Source organism: Lynx rufus, unplaced genomic scaffold (assembly GCF_022079265.1).
Source record: "Lynx rufus isolate CCGP_SWC_20201006 ecotype Redwood Valley unplaced genomic scaffold, mLynRuf1.p SCAF_9, whole genome shotgun sequence".
Classification (NCBI taxonomy): Eukaryota; Metazoa; Chordata; class Mammalia; order Carnivora; family Felidae; genus Lynx; species Lynx rufus.
Genome location: NW_025814897.1, coordinates 101,881,942 through 101,903,798, shown reverse-complemented (window position 1 = coordinate 101,903,798; position 21,857 = coordinate 101,881,942). Strand labels below are relative to the sequence as shown.

The window sequence follows — 21,857 nt, the reverse complement described above, 5'->3', positions numbered from 1 at the left end:
TTTGCCAAAAAGAACCACAATTATGCTTAGCTTAGGTAGGAATTAAAGGTCTATGAACAATATGGGGACGGGGGACAAACAAACAAAAAAAACCTTCAATCCCTAATGAATCTTTTCTGATAACTTTGGTTAAATGGGATCCTTTAGCTCAAAAGTCAATAAAATCCATTGCAGTGTTGGAAAGGGACAGAAACACAGTAAAGAAGGAATTCCTGTATGACTCAGTTGGTAGAGCATGTGACTCTGGATCTCGGGGTCATGAGTTCCAGCCCCATGTTGGGCATAGAGTTCACTTAATAACATGTGTTATATATATAACACAGTAAAGAAAATTATATTCCCTTTGAACAAAACAATTTAAATCTGTTTTGATCATTCTGGTCGCAACAATGCCATCATATTTCAGTGCAAGCTTGAATTGAGTAAATCTATGAGAAGCTCCTTCAAATGAATAAGGGGAGGTGTTCACATTTATGTTTTTCTTTCTCACCCTTAACCTTACACTCATTTACCTAAATCCTTTAAAAATTTTCTCTTAATAAAAAGTATAGGAAATCATTACAGTTGTATGGAGTGAAAGTACATTTTCTTGTGCGAATGTCTAAGTCTCTAGTCTTGGAGGAGGAAAGGTTAAGAGGGAAGGGTGAGGTACGGACTTTTTGAATTCCAAGAACTGGCTGAAGCTCGGTGTGTAAGTCTATTCTAAATCTTGGCTGTATTATGAAATGGATCTGTAACCAATTTCGAGATGGTTGCAAGGCCTGACCTCTTAACACATTACCAGTCACCTGCTGTCTTTGTCAGAAAGAGTCGGAGTCTGCCTGCCTATGGTTTTGCTTTACTGTGTCAATTTTTATAATCCCTGCTAGTTCCATTTTATGTTCAAAAGAGGAGATACTAAGATATCAAACAATATTAGGAGTTCTTGATTTTCAGACTTGCCTGTGGAGGGATAGTGATTTCCTAGCCTCCTGGAAGGTCCCCAAGGTAGGAGGATTCATACTTGGATGACTAACTCTGGATGACTCCTCTCTGAAGCATTCATCAGGAAATCACCTAGGGGACATCATTAGGATTCCCTCTGGAGGTCTTTACAAAAGTCACTTCTCAATGGATCAGATCCTCATTTATGGGTTAATCATTAAATGAATGCGGTATCTTCCATTAAATGCAAGAACACATGGTACCAATTTTGATACTGAGATTTCTCCTAGGGTAGGTAATAAGGTATTGCATTCTTTGTAACGAAAAGGGCTTTGTCGTGACTCTGCTCATCGTATCCTCAGCTGGAATAGTTGTTTCCCCTTGTGAATGCCACTGGTGGTTTTCCCTGTCTCTCTTGTTGTAATTACTACTTTTGTAACCTTTCTATTTCTTTTACAAGATTGTCAGTGCTCTGAGGACAGAATTAATGTCAATTTCAGTTGACATCTCCAGAACAGATCCATACAATATTTTGGGTGCACAGTTGATGTTTAGTGGAGAGGTACTGAATGAATACCTAAGCAGTGATGCTAGGAGGAGCGTTGTGACTTAGTGGTGTTCCATGTAAACAGCAGCTTGTCTCATTTTCACTAGGATCAACCTAAGATCATTTCTTCCTGTGAATTAAATAGCAAGTTGCAGGGAGTGAGTTTTTAGACTCTCAGATCTAATCGAAAGGTTAGTTTGAATGAAACTAGTTCAAGTAGACTTGTTGGCATGGACTGCTTATACAATGGTAGGTTTAGTTTATGATTCCTGCTCATTGAATTTTATTTACATTATAATTTGAAATCAGAGTAAATTCCTAGTACTTCTGAGCCAGGTTCATAATAATAACATTATAAATAAGAAAAAATAATAGTGTTTTATCTTTTATATGATTGAGCCAAATTTTCCTCATCTGAAGTCCATCTACCATTAGTGCTTGACATAAAAATGTAGATTATGACAGAGAGAAAGTAAAGAGCCCAAAGCCTGGTACTTTGGCATAGGCATACTAATGAGTGAATAAAAAAAAAGAAAAAGAAGACTTAAGGCCTTAGGAAATAACTCTGAGACTGGCTGTCCTTGCTGTGGGCTTTGACCTTGAATCAACTTGTCGGGCAGCCAAGGCAAAGTAGACTGTGGGCCCACCTAACTTCAGTAGTGCTCCTTGGACTTGACTTAATGTTCCAACAGTTTCTTTGGTTTCCGTGGGGGTATGGACTATCCCCAAATTTCCAAATTTCCTTCATCTCCTTTTAGGGGAATGTGAAAATATCACACAAAGGTGGGAACCTGAGATGTGTTGCATCAGCGAGGCTGAGTACTTCACAGGAGCATTCCCAGGTCATGTCTACAAGAGTCTAAGGGGCAGATAAGTTACAGGAGGGGCTGTAGTCCCCTGAAGGGCCAAGGTACAGCTGGGTCAGTAGGGAAGATTAGCAGGCTGTGTCCAGCCAAGAGAAATTAAGGACTACAAGATGCACTTGTCCTGGTAGAGGACAGCAGAGCAACCATGTATATCGGAAGCCAAAGAAGGCCAAAGAGAAGCACAAACATAACGGATGCAGATCGAAGCCTCTTTTCACCAGTGATAAGAGGCCTCATAAGTCATAAAACGGGGGAAATCATGAAAATATGAAGGACTGGGCCTTTCCCTAAAGAGAAAGAGCAACCAAAGAGTTATTAACATTTTGATGGCTCTAAGTCCAAAGTTGCTTTAAAAATTTTTTTTTAACGTTTATTTATTTTTGAGACAGAGAGAGACAGAGCATGAACGGGGGAGGGGCAGAGAGAGAGGGAGACACAGAATCGGAAACAGGCTCCAGGCTCCGAGCCATCAGCCCACAGCCGGACGCGGGGCTCGAACTCCCGGACCGCGAGATCGTGACCTGGCTGAAGTCGGACGCTTAACCGACTGCGCCACCCAGGCGCCCCCAAAGTTGCTTTTTAAAAGAAAATCATACTTCACAAGTCTACATGCTATGGAATTATATCCTGACACAAGGATTCAGGTAACATGACAACTAAAGATAGATATTTTGTCATTAAATTTTCTTCTGAAAATATAAGAGAGAAACATGCAAAATATTTATTTACCAGTTGCCATGAACATGTGAAGAGTAAATAAAAGAACTTTACTCGTCAGGTGGGTCAAAAATCCTGCTAGGTGAAAAAAAATAAGCAACAACAAACCCTATATATACTCCTTGTCATTCTGAAAGTGCTTTTCTGCCTAGTTGATCTGTTGAGATGGGTCAAAGCTTGAATATATTATAATTATCCCTTATACTTTGTAACACAGTATTAAATCCATGCTATCATCAAATCTTTCATGAAATATGCTAGTAGAAAGAAATTATGTTTTCATGTTTAGTTAAGATATTGTTTTTCCTCCCTTAAGGTGATACATTGTATTCATTGTGGAAATTTGAATTGCTTACCAATCAACTGACCTATTGTTGAGACCTTGAATATGTTTTGACCATCAACTTCCACATTATACACTCTGTTTATACATGCTTTGATCGTTGAAATTATCTCTGCATTTTCTTAAATTCATCTGGGCAGATATAATTAACTGGTTTTATAGCAGATTCACCATAAAAAACACACTGTATCTTGTTTTCCCCCATCTCTGCTCAATGTAATTGTCTCCAGAGGAAGAGGTAGACAATTACAGGGAATTATTAAAGTTACATTTTCACATTTACTTTATGTTATCTGCACCTACAACACATTTGAGACTCAGATAGTGTGGAAGATACTCTCATCTCTTGAGTATTTATGAGGAATACAAATCACTAGTGTGCTAAGCATTTTAAAATAAATATCCATCTTCATTACCACAAACAGGCAAAGAACATTTGACATTTACAATATTTCTGTGATGCAGATATAATTTATTTCTTAAGCTGAAAGTCCTGACACTCAGAAAAATTGAATATTTTTTTTCCTATGAACACAGAGCTAGGATGCAGGTAAAATATTATTTGCTTAGATATTTCTCTGAGAACATTTCAGCCCATATGGACTTGTTAAGGCTAATAATGAATGTTTATGGGTAATTATGCTTCAGACATTCTTGAAAATTATAAACACACACACACACACACACACACACACACACACACACAGGCTTCTTATGGAGAAGACTGAACTATGAGGAGCACCAAAAACCTTTATAGTTTCCAGGCAAAAGGATTGGGTCCGCTACTAGATTGATAGTGTTTAATGGGATCAAAAAGTGGTCAGAGCCATGACTTGCTTTTTCCTGTCGTGCACTCCCCATTCATAGCATTTGTCCAAATTTGAAATTTTTATTAAAGAAATTAATTTTAACATTACATATTATTTTAAGAAAAAGGATCTCCCAAAAGTTTTAAAGCAACTTTGCAAACCTCTTTGAAGTTTCTTTGGATGCCTACGATTCCGATTGTTTTTCCCTTCTTTTTCTCCTCCTCCCCCTTCTTCTCAATTTAGGAAAGTTTGACTCAGGGTATTTCAAAGTCAAAGATATAATAATATTCAGAGGGAATGGGGATGAGAACATGTAATCATTGATAACAGAGGCTTCTGGAACGCATGAAGAGATGAAAGGGTGTGCCAATTATGGTAACAAGGGATGAGGCAGAGGTTTCTAAGTGACTCTGGGAGACAAGGTTTTAAAGGACATTTTGGATTCCATTCACTACATCCCCCACATGCTTATCTAAGTAGGGTGAGTACAGATTAGTGGGATTATGGAAAAAGATTCTTGCTGTTGCCTGGCCAACAATACGAGACATCCAATTCTCTATGTGGTTCATGAACATGTCTCATCTCAGTCAGACGTGCTGACTGGTCATGGCTCTGGAAAGGGAAGGAGAGCACCAGAGCTATGCCTATGTGCTACTCTATCTGCGTGACTTCAATTCAGAGGAAAAGAACAGAAAAGCAAGTCTAAGCCACATTTTCAAATCCAAGTCGACCTGTAATAATGCTAGTAATGATAATATCTGACTCATATGCATAGTCCTCAGTTGAGTCAGGACCCAGAAGGAGGGCACCTCAATGGTCCTTTTAAGCTCCAGGTCAGAACCTTCTAAACCCAGATATATCCCCAACTTTAACAAAATGAATAATCATTATTACTGCTACTACTTCCACTGCCACATTATTGAATAACTACTGTGTGCTGCTCTGACCTGGATTAGGGACATCGCATAAAACAACATTTCACTCAGATTGTTTGCCTGAAGGGAATTTAAAGAAAAGACACAGAATACAGGCAAAGTTATGGAAATTGATCAAAGAAGTTGAATCATCTGGAGGCTAACTTCAGAAAGGCGTGTCCACTCCTTGTTCTAAAACGACCAGGCAATGGCTACAACCACCAGACTTGAGGGGATCTAGAAGCAGGAAGAAAATCCCGGCCAGTTTCTTTCCCAACACACAGCTCAGCAGGAGTTTAGCTTGGAAGTATGCAGCCACTCGAGCACCTTTGTTGTGAGTCGGGGAGACAAGGAGAAATAAATTGAGTTACTTTTCTCTTTCTCCCACTTTTCCCTCCAGTGGTTCCTCCCAGTGGCCAAACTCAGCTGGCACTGGACACCAAAGGAGCTCTACAGATGTGATCCATCAGGGTTCAACTCCAGAGGGACAAAGGAAGGTAGAGAAGAAAAGGCAGTGGGTCAGGGTGGGAGAGGGTGACAAAGGGAGAACCCCAGCACAACTATATCATGTGTATATCCATAACATTCCCACAGTACATAATAGCTATGGACTATTAATCCTAGTAACAAGATAAAGCACAAGGCTCAGAATGAGTAAATAATGAGTCCAAGATCAACCTAAGTTGATTGATCTTCCAATGACATTCCAGACTCCAAAACTTTCTGTGTGCGCCAGGCACCGTTCTACCTGACAGGTTGTAGACAAGAGAACCTATTATTCCCCCAGTCAAGAAATAGTAAGACATTCAAGCATAATTTAAAATAAATGAGGAATCCCCTTGCTTTATGATTCTCGGGAGATTTGATTCCCTGTTGATATTGGGGCATGGGCCAAAATCAGGTCCTCAAGGAGCTTGGTTAGGATTTGCAAAAGTATGTTAGTGACTGCACATTATCAGAATGATTTGCTGCTAGAGATAATTAAACCATAGAGATTTGGTGCCTGTATGACAATTCTGTTATAAACTCTTCAGGCTAGAAGAACCCAGTTTATAAACCTATAACAGTTTATAACCTCCTATCTGTGCTGGCCTTGGGAAATCACTCTTCTTTCACAGGTAGGGTTTGGCGTTGTGAAAATATATGTTGGAATGTAGAGATAAGTATTTTAGTCAACAAAAAATCAAGTTATGGGCTGAAACATATGCTGATGAGTTAGCAAAACTGTTGTTATCGAGTTAACGATTTTCTAAGAGTACAAATATTTATACGTATACAACAAAGTAATAGTTACTAGACCGGAGAGAACATCCATTCTATATATAATGATTGATTGGCTCCATTTGGGAAAGCACTGTTCCCGGTGCCACTGAGGATCTAGCTAGAGATTAGATACACTCTTGTCCCTGAAAGTCACACTTGAAGTTGAGTCTTATGTTAGACCAGACCTCGATTTTTCACCTCATACAACAGTGGCTACAACTTCTTAAGTGTTTCCTCCATGTAAAACATATTTTAAAAGTTTTGCACTAATTTAAATCCCTCATATGAGGGAGTTGCTCCTTGAACCAAATTTTACACATGAGGAAATTAGACACAGAAAGATGAGGAATTTGGTCGTGCCCCATGGTTAGGAATTGGGGGATGTGGCTTTCCTGCCAGGTGGTCTGCGGGCTCCTAGGATCTGTTCATTTTGATGACTTTCAAAATCTAGCCCAGTATACTGTCTCTTACTTAATGAAGAAAATTAGGGAGTGGTATTAAATACTTTCTGGTTCCTTCCAAGTTAGAAATGCTACTCATTATAATTATAAGCATCCTATTGTACAATGCTCTACACCCCTTCATAGAAAAACAGCCACTCCCAGGTTTATAATCCATATGAAAGTTAATCAAAATGCATCTCATGAAGATGGCTTCCTAAATCTTTTCCCACTTCAGACTGAATTATGATCACATATCAGGAGGCATCACCCGTCTTAAACATCAACCTTGTAGACTCTTTAGATGAATGGGTAGTGCCACCAGAAATCTACATGACCAGAACCTCAGGGTGAGGGTGAATGTCAAGAGTACAGAGCCTCAGGTACCCCAGAGCCACTTCTGTCTCCCTACAAATACTTCTCTCTGAGTTTTCTCTGTTCTAACTATGTAGGATGTTGTGATCTATTTCTTTAAAGAAAAGTTATCGTCGTATAGTGTCAGTTAAATAATCAGACATGTTCAAGGTTACACTGCATCATTAACCCACAGAAACAAAGAGATATTAATTATTTTGATGCTTGATTTATATGTTAATAGATATTTATTAAAAACACCATCCCAGCATGAAAGAGTATTTGACTTTTATAATAACTGCTCTGACTTTACAAACTTAGAAATGTACAAAATATTTATGATTACATTGATTTAAGTGATTTGTCTTGGATTTTAATACCATGGTCAATATGACCAAAGTCCACATGTGCAGAGTGGGATAATTCAATGGGCAAGATTATTGGAAAGGCATTTACAAAGTGCCTTAGAAAATGATTCCTGCCCATTCTTGGATGCATAGCTATTAGTAAAAGGCAGTATAACATGCTGTCATACCTGTGTGTGTTATTGAAGGAAGCTACTGGTTTCTACAGGATGGTATTTATGGTACATAAAAGTACCCTCCATAAATGCAGAAAGGGGAGATACACTTGAGGGTAACTTAAGTCTTGTCTCAGTTGTATGATTGCTATGATTATTATTCCACTAGGATCATTCACATGTATTGAAAACCCTAATCAGAATTTATGTTACATAATTTTTCTTATTTTATGTGAAAGTTAAAAGGAGGTAGAGTTACCATAAAATTATTATAAGGCATGGATATGTTAACTTTTTTTTTTTTCATTATTGTCTCCTCCTGGATACCAGGGGGACTTTTAATCCTATTGCTATGTCTAATCTTTCACCCAATAAACACATGATATCACTGATATATAGGTATGTGTATATTTTATACATATATATATATATATATGGTTTGCATATTATACATGTATCTTTTTTTATATCAAAAACATGATTGACTTTATGCCTCATGAACCACGTTTTGGCCCTGATTTTTGATAATGATACCCAAAGCAAAGGAGATCCTAGGCTGAGTCTTACATGTTCACTAAGGTTTGGTGATAGGGGACCACCTGAGTAGAGAAGACACCAAGGGAAAGGACACGAATTGCAGCATGAGGGAACAAACTGATTGAAAAGATCTTGAGTTCGGGGAGGCAAGAGGACAAAAGCTAGTTCTATAGGGATATGCGTCATTCCCTCTAGCTGCAAAAACCACGTGATGATTTATATACCACATCAAACCACATTGCAGAAACAACTGACTGCAATGTCCCAAAACTGCAACGTTTAAAGAAATTGTAAGTGAACAAAAGTAATACATCTTGCAGAGAAGATTAAGTCTTGTCAACACGAAGAGACTTGAAGAAAAGCATTTAGAATGTGACTGCCTTTATAAAAGGAGCTCTCTACTAATGTAGATGTTTAAACTGTCAACTGCGGGCTTACTAGGCTATTTCTTTACTGTACATGAAACTTACAAGCTTCAGACTAGAACTATCAGATGACATGATGGGGGTAACAGATGCTGGACCAAAGACATGCATCTCTATTTGCTTTCTTTCAGTCCCCATTTGAAGCCGAGCACACACAATGTTACAGACAAACTACACAGCAGTGACTGAGTTTATCCTCCTGGGACTGACAGATCGAGCCGAGTTGCAGCCTGTCCTTTTTGTGGTCTTCCTGGTCATCTACCTTATCACAGTAGTTGGCAACGTGAGCATGATTTTGTTAATCCGAAGTGACTCAAAACTTCACACGCCCATGTACTTCTTCCTCAGCCATCTCTCCTTTGTGGATCTCTGTTACGCTACCAGTGTCGCTCCGCAGATGCTGGTTCATTTCTTATCCAAGAGAAAAGCCATTTCTTTCCTTGGTTGCCTTCTACAATTCCACTTTTTCATTGCCCTGGTGATCACGGATTATTATATGCTGACGGTGATGGCTTACGACCGCTACATGGCGATCTGCAACCCCTTGCTGTACGGTAGCAAGATGTCCAGATGTGTCTGCCTCTCTCTTGTCGCTACGCCTTATATTTACGGTTTTGCAAATGGCCTGGCACAGACCATCCTGATGCTTCGCCTCTCCTTCTGTGGACCCAATGAAATCAACCACTTCTACTGTGCGGACCCACCTCTCATAGTCCTTGCCTGCTCGGATACGTATGTCAAAGAAACTGCCATGTTTGTGGTGGCTGGTTTCAATCTCACATGCTCTCTTGCCATCATTCTCATCTCCTACATTTTTATTTTCACGACGATTCTGCGCATCCGTTCTGCAGAGGGGAGGCGCAAGGCCTTCTCCACCTGTGGGTCCCACTTGACGGCCGTCACCATCTTTTATGGGACGCTATTCTGCATGCACCTGCGACCCCCTTCCGAGGCATCTGTAGAACAGGGGAAAATTGTCGCAGTTTTTTATATCTTTGTGAGCCCTATGCTAAACCCTTTGATCTATAGCCTGCGGAACAAAGATGTTAAACAAGCAATCAGGAAAGTTGTCCAAGAGAAATTACTTATTAAATAGACACTTTGGTCGCAGGTATGTAATATGTCTTATTGTCTCACCAATAAATGAGCATTTAAGATTAACAAATCACCTTGTGTCATTGATTACTTTTCGACTTTTATTGTTCACATCTGGATCTTGAAAGTGTCAAATTATTTGCTAGTATTTATAGTTCCATCTCAGTAAATTAAAAAAAAAAGAACCCAAACCCTAGAAATTCAAAGACAAAACCAGAAGGCATTATTACTGGTTTATACATTAATAAATAACAGAAGTTTCTATGGATAATACTCATAGTGATACAAAGCTATAAAAGACAGAAGTACCAAATTATGTCAATGACCATATGTTTAATTTTACTGTGCTTATTAATTTCCAAACTAATATGCAGAAGCTTCCCAACTATAGTAGGTGAGAGGGTTTATTTTCTCTTTTGCTCTTTACAGTAATCACATAACAAAGAAGTTCTTATGTATCTCTGATTATTACTCTAAACAATATTTAGAATGACAATACTGGTCCCGTGGAATCCTTAGTCATAAGGCTTTGATGGAATGGCGTATTTTCCTTAGAAGGTTTGTTTTTTTTTTTAAATCAATATCCACCCTCATCATAAAACTGGTTTTGTGGTTTCACTTGTATTTCTTTTTTATCACAAACTATTTCCAACATACATCAAAAAATAGGAAATATTATAAAGACCACCTGTGCAAGTGAGCTAATCATTAAGGCTTCATACGTGCCAGTTTTCCTTCAAATATTTCCCAAACTCAGCTATTCTCAAACCGAGCCCTCCCCGCCTGATTCCATTCCCCTCTCCATTTCCTGCACTAACATCTCATGTGAGTTTAGTGTTTCTCATCCCTATGTAGAGTTCTATTATTTGCTGGTGTTCCTGTGTCCATAAAATTATATAATATTTTGGCAGATTTAAAATTTGTTATAAATGAAGTCACGCTATCCTACTGCAAGTTATTCTGTTTTCACTGAATCTTGTTAGATTCATCCATGCTGATTCATGGAGCATGAACTGTCACTGGTAAAGTCCACATCAGTATATAAATATACCACAGTCTATCTATCCATTCTCTTATTGATGGGGGAATACATTTTTCCTGTTCCTTGGTAATATGAAAATCTAGAAAACCATTTTGCTCTGAAATTCTGAATGTGGACAAGTTCAAGAGTTCCTCCATGTAAAGTTGCAAGAGGGTAATTTCTGGGTGATAAAAGAGTACCTTTACATTTAGTAGATATTGCCAAATTGCTCTACTTAGTGCTGTCTGAAAAACAGTGTGTGAATTTGGTCTTTACTCCATATTCTTGTCAATTCCTATGTACTGTCAGACTTTCAAAATGTTTTCCAATCTGATGGGTGTAAAATGGATTCTAATTTCTTATTTAAGCTTTTGTGTTGTCATTACAAGTGAAGCGGAGTGTTTTTAAGTGCTTTGATACTAACGGAAAAGTTTTCTCTCAGTTGTATGTCTATATTCTTTGTTCATTTTTCAGCTGGGTTATTTTATCTTTATTTTGTACATTTGCAATAGCTCCTTATGTATTCAGTAGTAGATACTAGCCTTTTGATGATATATGCAGTGCAAATACTTCAACCTGTTTGTAGCTTGTGTTTCACTTTTGTGCATGAGATATTTGGTAGTATAGAACTATGTAACATAGTTCAAATGTTAATCTCTTTATGGCTGTGCTTTGTATGCTTTGCCTAAACAATTCTTTCCTATTATAAAGATATTTTCATATTTTCTTTCAATTCTTTAAAGTTTTACTTTTGCATATTTAAGCCTTTATTTTTCCTGGTATTACAAATGTTGCAATATAATTATTATTGTCATTTTATGAAAATAATTAATTTTTCCAACTTTTAAACATTCCATATGGCTCTTATTAAGATTTTAGTACAGGGGTGTCTGAGTGGGTCAGTCACTTAAGTGTCCAAGTCTTTCTTAAAATTTTTTATTTCTTTAATGTTTTTTTTATTTTTGAAGGAGAGAGACAGTATGAGCAGGGAAGGGGCAGAGAGAGGGAGACACAAAATCCAAAGCAGGCTTCAGGCTCCAAGCTGTTGGCACAGAGCCTGACATGGGACTCAAACTCACAAACCATGAGATCATGACCTGAGCCAAAGTTGGGCACTTAACAACTGAGCCACTTAGGTGCCGCTTGTCTAACTCTTGGTTTTAGCTCAGGTCATGATCTCATGGCTTCATGTGATCCTGCTCCCCATCAGGCTCTGTGCTGTCAGCCCAGAGCCTGCTTGGGATTCTCTCTCTCCTTCTCTCCTTGCCCCTTCCCCCACTCATGTCTCTTTCTCAAAATAAATAAACAAACGTAAAAATTTTTAATTTGTTTTATTTTTTATTTAAAAAATTTTAACGTTTATTCATTTTTCAGAGACACAGAGTGACAAAGCACAAGGGGGGGGCGGTGAGGCAGAGAGACAGGAAGACACCGAATCTGAAGCAGGGTCTAGGCTCTGAGCTGTCAGCACAGAGCTGGACACGGGGCTTGAACTCACAAACCGTGAGATCATGACCCGAGCTGAAGTCTGATGCTTAACCTGTTGAGCCACCCAGGTACTCCTAAACTTAAAAAGAATAATTACAAAAAGATTTTAGTAAAAATTCTGTCATGTATGAATTTTTCATATTTGTATCAGTTTGTTTCATGGTTCTCTCCTGTGGGACCAACCTGTCAAAGCCTTTGTCAACGCAAACTATTTTTATAAAGATAGTTTTATCACCTCTCATCTGAAAGTTTGAACATTAAGGAATTTTCTTGAGGGATCTTTGACAGATGATACCATTAAAATGTACAGAAATACTTTATTGTCTCCAGAGTTTATGTTCACTATTTTCTCAGAAGGCACAGGACACCAACTTCATTGAGCCAATGCTGGTGGCTATGAGAAGAGCGAGAAAAAAGTTATTCATAGTTGATATTAGATCTGTGTCCACTCTTGTATTCTGGTACTTGCCATCATATATCTTCCTTACTATGTCTTACCATATGTTTCAATTTGTCATCAGTGATGCATGCCTTGGTCATCTTTTCTTTCTTGCCCAAACTGGTCCAATTCCCAAGTCTGAATGCGCCGTATCCACATTTAAGAGTTCGCAGAGAAAATAGCAACAAAATAGGGGTGTTATAATTTTTCCTCTTCAGTAATTATAGGCGGTCCATTTTGTGCTGGACCATATGCATGTCCATCCATTTCATGGCACCCTACTTCTCATCATTGGCCTTTTCTCCTGAGACCACAAGTTTTGAAAGTCAATTTTGTTGAAATTCCTCTCAGAATAGATTGGTTGGGCAGAACACAGCTCTATGAAGTCCAGGCCAATCTAGTTATTGATTTATTTATTTTTAAGATCTTCCGTACCTTACAAATGTTTGATTGCTTCATATACAAAAACTGAGAGAGATGCTTGTGGTTTTATTTCCCTTTGCAATTTTTTCCTATTTTGTTAACTTTAAAAAAAAATTGTGTTTATTTATTTTTGAGAGACAGAGTGCGAACAGGGGAGGAGCAGAGAGAGGGGGAGACGGAATCTGAAGCAGGCTCCAGGCTCTGAGCTGTCAACACAGAGCCCAAGGCAGGGCTTGAACCCACAAGGGTGAGATCATGACCTGAGCCAAAGTCGGAAGCTTAACCAACTGAGCCACCCCGGCACCCCAGTTTTTTTCCTATTTTATTATCTCATGTCCTGTAAAGAACTAGTATTATTCCTTTTATCATTTTTAAATTTTTTATCCCAACTCTGGTGATTAAAATCTAAAAGTGCTTTTGCCTGATATTCATAGACTACCAGCAGTATTTTCCTTGTTTTGGGTTGGCTGATGCCTATTGTATATATTTTTTTACCTTCTTTACTTTCAGGCCCTAAGTCCTTCAAATTCCCGAGTTTCATATTTCATTGTGAATACACATACTTAGGTATATTTTATAACAATTTATTTTGCACTTAAAATTTTTTTTCTCCATCTGTTTTTACCTTTATCCAACCATGAATTAAATTGTGTTTTCTAAGTAACTTTGATTCATGACTGTCTCATCCCCTGAGTGTCAGCTCCAGAAGGCAAGGTCCATGTCTGCTTTTGCTTATTATGTTAAAGCCAGCCTATTCCCCAGACCTTGAATATAGATGGTTCTCAATAAATTTGTATTGTGCTAATACACTATTGTTATGCCCATTGCATTATGGCTATTTGAGTGCCAGCTCTACTCTATGCTACTTACTAACATGATCTTCAGGAATTCTTAACAAATGGAAACCTGATTGGGAAACTTTACATATGCTTGCGTCATCCCTCCCACCATGAAGCAGAAACTCTTTAAGGACACAAATCTTTTGACTTTCGCTTATCCTCTCTACATCAACAGCACAATGGTAAATACAAGGCTTTCCCTGAATGGTTTTAACCCTGTGGATGGATAGATGGATGAATGAATGAATGAATGAATGCCACGAATCTTCGAGAATGTCTAGCATGGTGTAAGCTCGTCACATTTCTTTGCTAAACTATACATAACATGATATCAAGGACTGTCAGTTGGCTTGTTTTAATCTCAGGCTCACAATTTATTCTTTGCATCTACCAGGGAAACTTATTTAAGCTCTCCTTGCCTCGGTTTCCCATCTGTAAAATGAAGCTAATAGTATTAATGACCCAAGACGTTGTGTGAGGAATAACTGAACTAACATGTGTATAGTGGTAAGCCTAATACCTGGAACATAGTAAATATTCCATGCTTATCACCTGTAATTAGATACCCCCGTTCTGATGTCTTTTCTGTGGTTTCTTAAACAAATGAGTCACTTACACCACTTCGTCTCCCTACAGTTTTCATTTTTGAGGGAGAAGGAAGTGTGCTTGATAAAACCGGAAGTTACCAGAGAGGGGAGAAGCAAGAGTTGTGTATTCATAGGATGAAGTACACATTGCGCACTTCTGAAATTGTTCACCAAGTATCCATTGATAAACGATCATATCCCAGGGCCTGTGCTACCTGCGGGGATCTCAGTTCTTGCCTGTAGGGGTTTACGATGTACTCGTGGCAAAAGAGATATGGCAGGCAATTAAGCAGAGTGTGTTAGACAAAGAAGGGGGCAGATTGCTAAGAGCATGTTGAAGGGAGAGGTCAAACTCGGTTCTGCGGAGGCGGGGAAAGCATCTTTTGAGAAAACATTTGAGCCTTACCTACCGTCAGAGGCAATATAGCATTCACTCAATATATTTTATGAACTAAATCAAACTTTTAAATCATCAAAATAAAAAGTAGACATTGTTTGAAAAGTCATGAAAATGGTATTTGGCTCTGGGAGAGAGTGAGACTAAGAGTGCATAGTCAGGGATGACCCAGAGGCTTCTGGAATGCATGAAGAGATGAAAAGATGTGCCAGTTATGGTAACAAAGGCTGAGGCAGAGGTTTCTAAGTGACTCTGGGGGACAAAGTTTTAAAGGACATTTTGGATTCCATTCACTACATCCCTCACATGCTTATCTAAGTAGGGTGAGTACAGATTAGTGGGATTATGGAAAGGATCCTTGCCTCTGCCTGGCCAACAAGACAAGGCATCCAATTCTCTATGTGGTTCATGAACATGTCTCATCTCAATCAGACGTGCTGACTGGCCATGGCTCTGGAAAGGGAAGGAGAGCACCAGGGCTATGCCTATGTGCCTGGGTGACTTCAATTCAGAGGAAAGGAACAGAAAAGCAAGTCTAAGCCACATTTTCAAATCCAAGTCGACCTGCAATAATGCTAGTAGTGATAATATCTGACTCATGTGCATAGTCCTCAGTTGAGTCATGATACACAAAGAGGGTCCTTATAAGCACCAGGCCAGAATCTTCTAAACCTAGCTATAGTCCAAATTTTTAGCAAAATGAATAATCATTATTACTGCTATTACTTCCACTGCCACATTATTGAATAACTATTGTGTGCTGCTCTGACCTGGGTTAGGGACATGGCATAAAACATTTCACTCAGGACTGATTACCTGAAGAGAATTTAAAGAACAGACACAGAATACAGGCAAAGTTACAGAAATCGATCAGAGAAGTTGAAGAAATATCTGGAGGCTAGCTGTGGAAAGCAGTGTCCAGGCGATGCCTACAAACCTCAGACCCAAGGGGATCTAGAGGCAGGAAGCAAGTTCTGGCCGCTGTCTTTCCCAATACACAGCTCAGCAGGAGTTTAGCTTGGAAGGATGCAGCCACTCGAGCACCTTTGTTGTGAATCGGGGAGACAAGGAGAAATAAATTGAGTTACTTTTCTCTTTCTCCCTCCTTTCCCTCCACTGGCTCCTCCCAGTGGCCAAACTCAGCTGACACTGGACACCAAAGGAGCTCTACAGATGTGATCCATCAGGGTTCAACTCCAGAGGGACAAAGGAAGGTAGAGAAGAAAAGGCAGTGGGTCAGGGTGGGAGAGGGTGACAAAGGGAGAACCCCAGCACATCTATATCATGTGTATATCCATAACATTCCCACAGTACATAATAGCTATGGACTATTAATCCTAGTAACAAGATAAAGCACAAGGCTCAGAATGAGTAAATAATGAGTCCAAGATCAACCTAAGTTGATTGATCTTCCAATGACATTCCAGACTCCAAAACTTTCTGTGTGCGCCAGGCACCGTTCTACCTGACAGGTTGTAGACAAGAGAACCTATTATTCCCCCAGTCAAGAAATACTAAGACATTCAAGCATAATTTAAAATAAATGAGGAATCCCATTGCTTTATGATTCTCAAGAGATTTGATTCCCTGTTGATATTGGGGCATGGGCCAAAATCATGTCCTCAATGAGCTTAGTCAGGATTTGCTAAAGCATAAGACACTGACTGTAAATAGTCTGAATGATTTGTTGCTAAATTAATTAAACCACAGGGAATTGGTGCCTATGTGATAATTCTGTTATAAACTCTTCAGGTTCTTCTATCCATGCTGTCCTTGGGAAATCACTCCTCTTTCACAGGTAGGATTTGGTGTTGTTAAATACATATTTTGGAAAGTAGAAATAAATGTTTTAGTCAACAAAAAAATCAAATTACAGGTTGAAACATACTCTAATGAATTAGCACAATTGTTGATATTGATTCTAACAATCTTTAAGAGTACAAGTACTTATACAAGTACAATAGAGTAATAGTTATAATAGAAAGGAAACTAGAGAGAACATCTATTCCATATATGATTGATTGGCTCCATTTGGGAAAGCACTGTTCCAGGTGCCAATGAGGCTCTAGCTAGAGATTAGATAAACTCTTTTCCCCGAAAGTCACACTCCGATGTTGAGCCTTATGTTAGACTAGACCTGGATTTTTCACCCAAATACAACAGTAGCTACAACTTACTAAGTGTTTCCTACACATCAGGCATACTTGAAAAGTTTTATCTGAATTAAATATCTCAAACAAGGGAGTTGTTTTCAGAACCAAATTTTATGCATGAGGTATCTCTAATCTCTGCTGACTCTCATAACCACCCATGCATACTGTCTGTTGCTTCATGAAGAAAACTAACAGGATGGTAGTAAATACCATTTTGTTTCCTTCCAAGTTGATAATACTACTCTATTATTTTATAATTATTAGCATCAGATCATGCAATACTCTGTATCCCCTTCACGGAGAATTGGTCACACTCAACTTTATAATCTATATTAATTTTTTAAGTGAATGAAAAATGCATTTGATGAAGATACTTTCTCTAAATCTTTTTCCACTTCAAACTGAACCACTGCCACATGTAAAGGAGACATAATCCTTGTTAAAGAAGACACCAGTCTTCTACCTCTTTGGGTGGCTGCCTAGTGACAGCAAGCATCTACATGACAGAGTCTCAGAGTGAGGGTGAATGTCAAGTCTACAGAGCCCCCAGGTATCCCCATAACTACTTCTGCCCACCTACAAACACTTTTATGAGAGTTTTTTGTTTGTTTGTTTGCTCGTATCATGTAGAAAGTTGTGCTCTCTTCCTTTAAAGAAAAGTTATTGTCGCAAAGTACTCAATTAAATTATCTGAAATGATCAAGTTTGTATTGCCTCATTAATGCACAGTAACAAATAAATGGAGATTGTAATTATTTTGACTCTTGATTAATGTGTCAATAAATAGATATTAAGAATACCATCCCAACAAGAAACAGTACTTGTCTATTATGATAATTAATCTTAAGAACTTAGAAATACACAAGATAAATATGATTACATTCATTTAGGTGACTTGTGACATTCATTAGGTGACTTACATTTTATTACCCTGGCAAATAATTCCAAAGTCCAAAAGTGCAGCATGGGATAATGTAGTGGACAAGGTGCTGGAGAAAGACATTTACAAATTGCCTTACAGAGTGATCCCTCGCCATCCCTGGCCTCAGAGCTATTAGAAAGAGGCAGTGCAACATTGCCATACCTTAGTGTGTGTTTTTGAAAGGAAGTGTAGGTTTTCCACAATGATATTTATGGTACTTTTATCCTGCAGAAATGTGGGGAGATGGACTTGAGGGTATCTTATGTCTCGTCTCAGTTGTAATATTTCTATGATTATTCTGGTAAGATCATTTACATGTATTGAAAAACTTAAATAGAATTTATGTCACAGAATTTTTCTCAATTTTTGCAAGAGCTAAGAGGAGGTAGAGTTGCAATTGAATTACTATAATGCATGGATATGTTTGTTAATCTTTTTTTTTCATTACTATCACTTCCTCCCATACCAGGGAGTCTTTTAATATATTGTTTCCGTTAGTCTCTCACCCTATGAACACTTGATATCACTGATATATAGGTATCTGTATGTCTTATACATATATATATATACACACATATATATGTCTTATAAATAAATATATATACATACATATATATTATGTATCATACACATATCTTTTCTTATACCAAAAACAAGATTGACTTTTATGCCTCATGAACCACGTTCTGGCCGTGATTTTTGACAATGATACCCAAAGCAAAGGAGATCCTAGGCTGAGTCTTACATGTTCACTAAGGTTTGGTGATAGGGGACCACCTGAGTAGAGAAGACACCAAGGGAAAGGACACGAATTGCAGCATGAGGGAACAAACTGCTTGAAAAGATCTTGAGTTCGGGGAGGCAAGAGGACAAAAGCTAGTTCTATAGGGATATGCGTCATTCCCTCTAGCTGCAAAAACCACGTGATGATTTATATACCACATCAAACCACATTGCAGAAACAACTGACTGCAATGTCCCAAAACTGCAACGTTTAAAGAAATTGTAAGTGAACAAAAGTAATACATCTTGCAGAGAAGATTAAGTCTTGTCAACACGAAGAGACTTGAAGAAAAGCATTTAGAATATGACTGCCTTTATAAAAGGAGCTCTCTACTAATGTAGATGTTTAAACTGTCAACTGTGGGCTTACTAGGCTATTTCTTTACTGTACATGAAACTTACAAGCTTCAGACTAGAACTATCAGATGACATGATGGGGGTAACAGATGCTTGACCAAAGACATGCATCTCTATTTGCTTTCTTTCAGTCCCCATTTGAAGCCGAGCACACACAATGTTACAGACAAACTACACAGCAGTGACTGAGTTTATCCTCCTGGGACTGACAGATCGAGCCGAGTTGCAGCCTGTCCTTTTTGTGGTCTTCCTGGTCATCTACCTTATCACAGTAGTTGGCAACGTGAGCATGATTTTGTTAATCCGAAGTGACTCAAAACTTCACACGCCCATGTACTTCTTCCTCAGCCATCTCTCCTTTGTGGATCTCTGTTACGCTACCAGTGTCGCTCCGCAGATGCTGGTTCATTTCTTATCCAAGAGAAAAGCCATTTCTTTCCTTGGTTGCCTTCTACAATTCCACTTTTTCATTGCCCTGGTGATCACGGATTATTATATGCTGACGGTGATGGCTTACGACCGCTACATGGCGATCTGCAACCCCTTGCTGTACGGTAGCAAGATGTCCAGATGTGTCTGCCTCTCTCTTGTCGCTACGCCTTATATTTACGGTTTTGCAAATGGCCTGGCACAGACCATCCTGATGCTTCGCCTCTCCTTCTGTGGACCCAATGAAATCAACCACTTCTACTGTGCGGACCCACCTCTCATAGTCCTTGCCTGCTCGGATACGTATGTCAAAGAAACTGCCATGTTTGTGGTGGCTGGTTTCAATCTCACATGCTCTCTTGCCATCATTCTCATCTCCTACATTTTTATTTTCACGACGATTCTGCGCATCCGTTCTGCAGAGGGGAGGCGCAAGGCCTTCTCCACCTGTGGGTCCCACTTGACGGCCGTCACCATCTTTTATGGGACGCTATTCTGCATGTATCTGAGACCCCCTTCCGAGGCATCTGTAGAACAGGGGAAAATTGTCGCAGTTTTTTATATCTTTGTGAGTCCTATGCTAAACCCTTTGATCTATAGCCTGCGGAACAAAGATGTTAAACAAGCAATCAGGAAAGTTGTCCAAAAGAAATTACTTTTTAAATAAACGCTTTGGTCACAGGTATGTAATATATCTTATAATCTCACCAATTAATGAATATTTACATTTAGCAAATCACTTTCTGTTATTACATGTTTTGTCATTCCTAATTTGAATATGGGACTTAGAAGACTATATTAAGATATTTGCTAGCATTTAAAGTGCCGCCTCAGTGAAGAAGGACAAATACTGCATAGCAACTGAAAGACAAGACCAGAAGGCATCGCTCTTGCTTTATAAATCAATAAAGAACAAAAGATTCTACCAATAAATTCGTAATTGTACAAAATCATAAAAAAAACCCAGAATTACCAAATGATACTATGTCAACGATCACATGTTCAATTTTTATAGTGTTTAAGAATTTTCAAACTGATTTCCGAAAACTTTTCAACCATAGCAGGTATTTTTTTTTCTTTTTGCATTTCTATAGATCACATAGTAATAAAGATCTCTGGGTAATTCATATTACCCTAAGAAATAACTTTAGGGGTGCCTGGGTGGCTCAGTGGGTTAAGTGCCTGACTATTTTGGTCCAGGTCAGGATCTCCCTGTTCCTAAACTGGGGCCCTGTGTTGAGCTCTGGACTCACAGTAGGGAGCCAGCTTGGCATTCTCTGCTCCCTCTCTCTCTCCCTCTCCCTCTCCTCCATTCCATCCCCTCTGTCTCTCTCAAAAATAAACAAACATTGAAAATAATTAAAAAATATTTATTAAACAAAAGAAATATCTTTAATTTTTTTTAAACATTCATTTATTATTGAGAGACAGAGAGAGACAGAGCATGAGCAGGGGAGGGGCCGAGATGAGGAGACACAGAATCTGAAGCAGGATCCAGGCTCTGAGCTGTCAGCACAGATCCCGACGCGGGGCTCGAACTCACAAACTTCAGATCATGACCTGAGCTGAAGTCGGATGCTCAATGGACGGAGCCACCCAGGCACCCCAAGAAAAGAAATACCTTTAGAGTGATAATCCTAGTTCACTGTAATCCTCATTCATAAGGCTTTTGAGGGAATGACATATTTTCCTTAGAAGGTTTTTATTTTTATTTTTTTAAATTAATATTCACCCTTATACCCTAATCATACAAGTGGTTTGGTAGTTTCACTTGTATTTTTTTTTTATTATGGACTATTTCCAATGCATCGAAAATAGAAAATAATGTAAAGACCTTCTGTGCAAATGTATCTAATCATTATTACGGCTTCACACATGCCAGTTTGGGCTCAGATTATTTCACATACTCAGCTATTCTCAAACTAAGCCCTCCCTGCCTGATTCCGTTTCTCTCGCCATTCCCTACACTCAACCCTGCTGTGAATTTAATGTTTCTTATCCCTATGTAGAGTTCCACACTTGCTGGTGTTCTTGTGTCCATAGAATTATATAATATTTTTTTTAGCAGATTGAAAACTTGGCTATAAATGAAGTCGTGCTATCCTTCTGCAAGTTATTCTGTTTTCACTAAATCTTGTTGGATTCATCCGTGCTGATTCATGGAGCATGAACTGTCACTGGTATAGTCCACGTCAGTATATAAATATACCACAGTCTCTCTATCCATTCTCTTATTGATGGGGGAATACATTTTTCCTGTTCCTT

At 38.7% G+C, this 21,857-nt stretch overlaps 2 protein-coding genes across 2 annotated transcripts; both read left to right on the top strand.

Moving 5' to 3' along the window:
- The first annotated feature begins 8,816 nt into the window (after positions 1-8,816).
- LOC124505822 (olfactory receptor 1030-like) lies at positions 8,817-9,755 on the top strand. The gene has a single exon (XM_047071882.1). The coding sequence runs from the start codon at positions 8,817-8,819 to the stop codon at positions 9,753-9,755; it is 939 nt and encodes a 312-aa protein (XP_046927838.1).
- Positions 9,756-19,320: 9,565 nt separating this feature from the next.
- On the top strand, positions 19,321-20,259 carry LOC124505388 (olfactory receptor 1030-like). Its single transcript, XM_047071329.1, has one exon. It carries the CDS (start codon positions 19,321-19,323, stop codon positions 20,257-20,259), a length of 939 nt encoding a protein of 312 aa, XP_046927285.1.
- The last annotated feature ends 1,598 nt before the right edge of the window (positions 20,260-21,857 follow it).

Coding starts and splice junctions, on each gene's coding strand:
- LOC124505822 (XM_047071882.1), top strand. CDS start 8,817: ATGTTACAGACAAACTACACAGCAGTGACTGAGTTTATCCTCCTGGGA.
- LOC124505388 (XM_047071329.1), top strand. CDS start 19,321: ATGTTACAGACAAACTACACAGCAGTGACTGAGTTTATCCTCCTGGGA.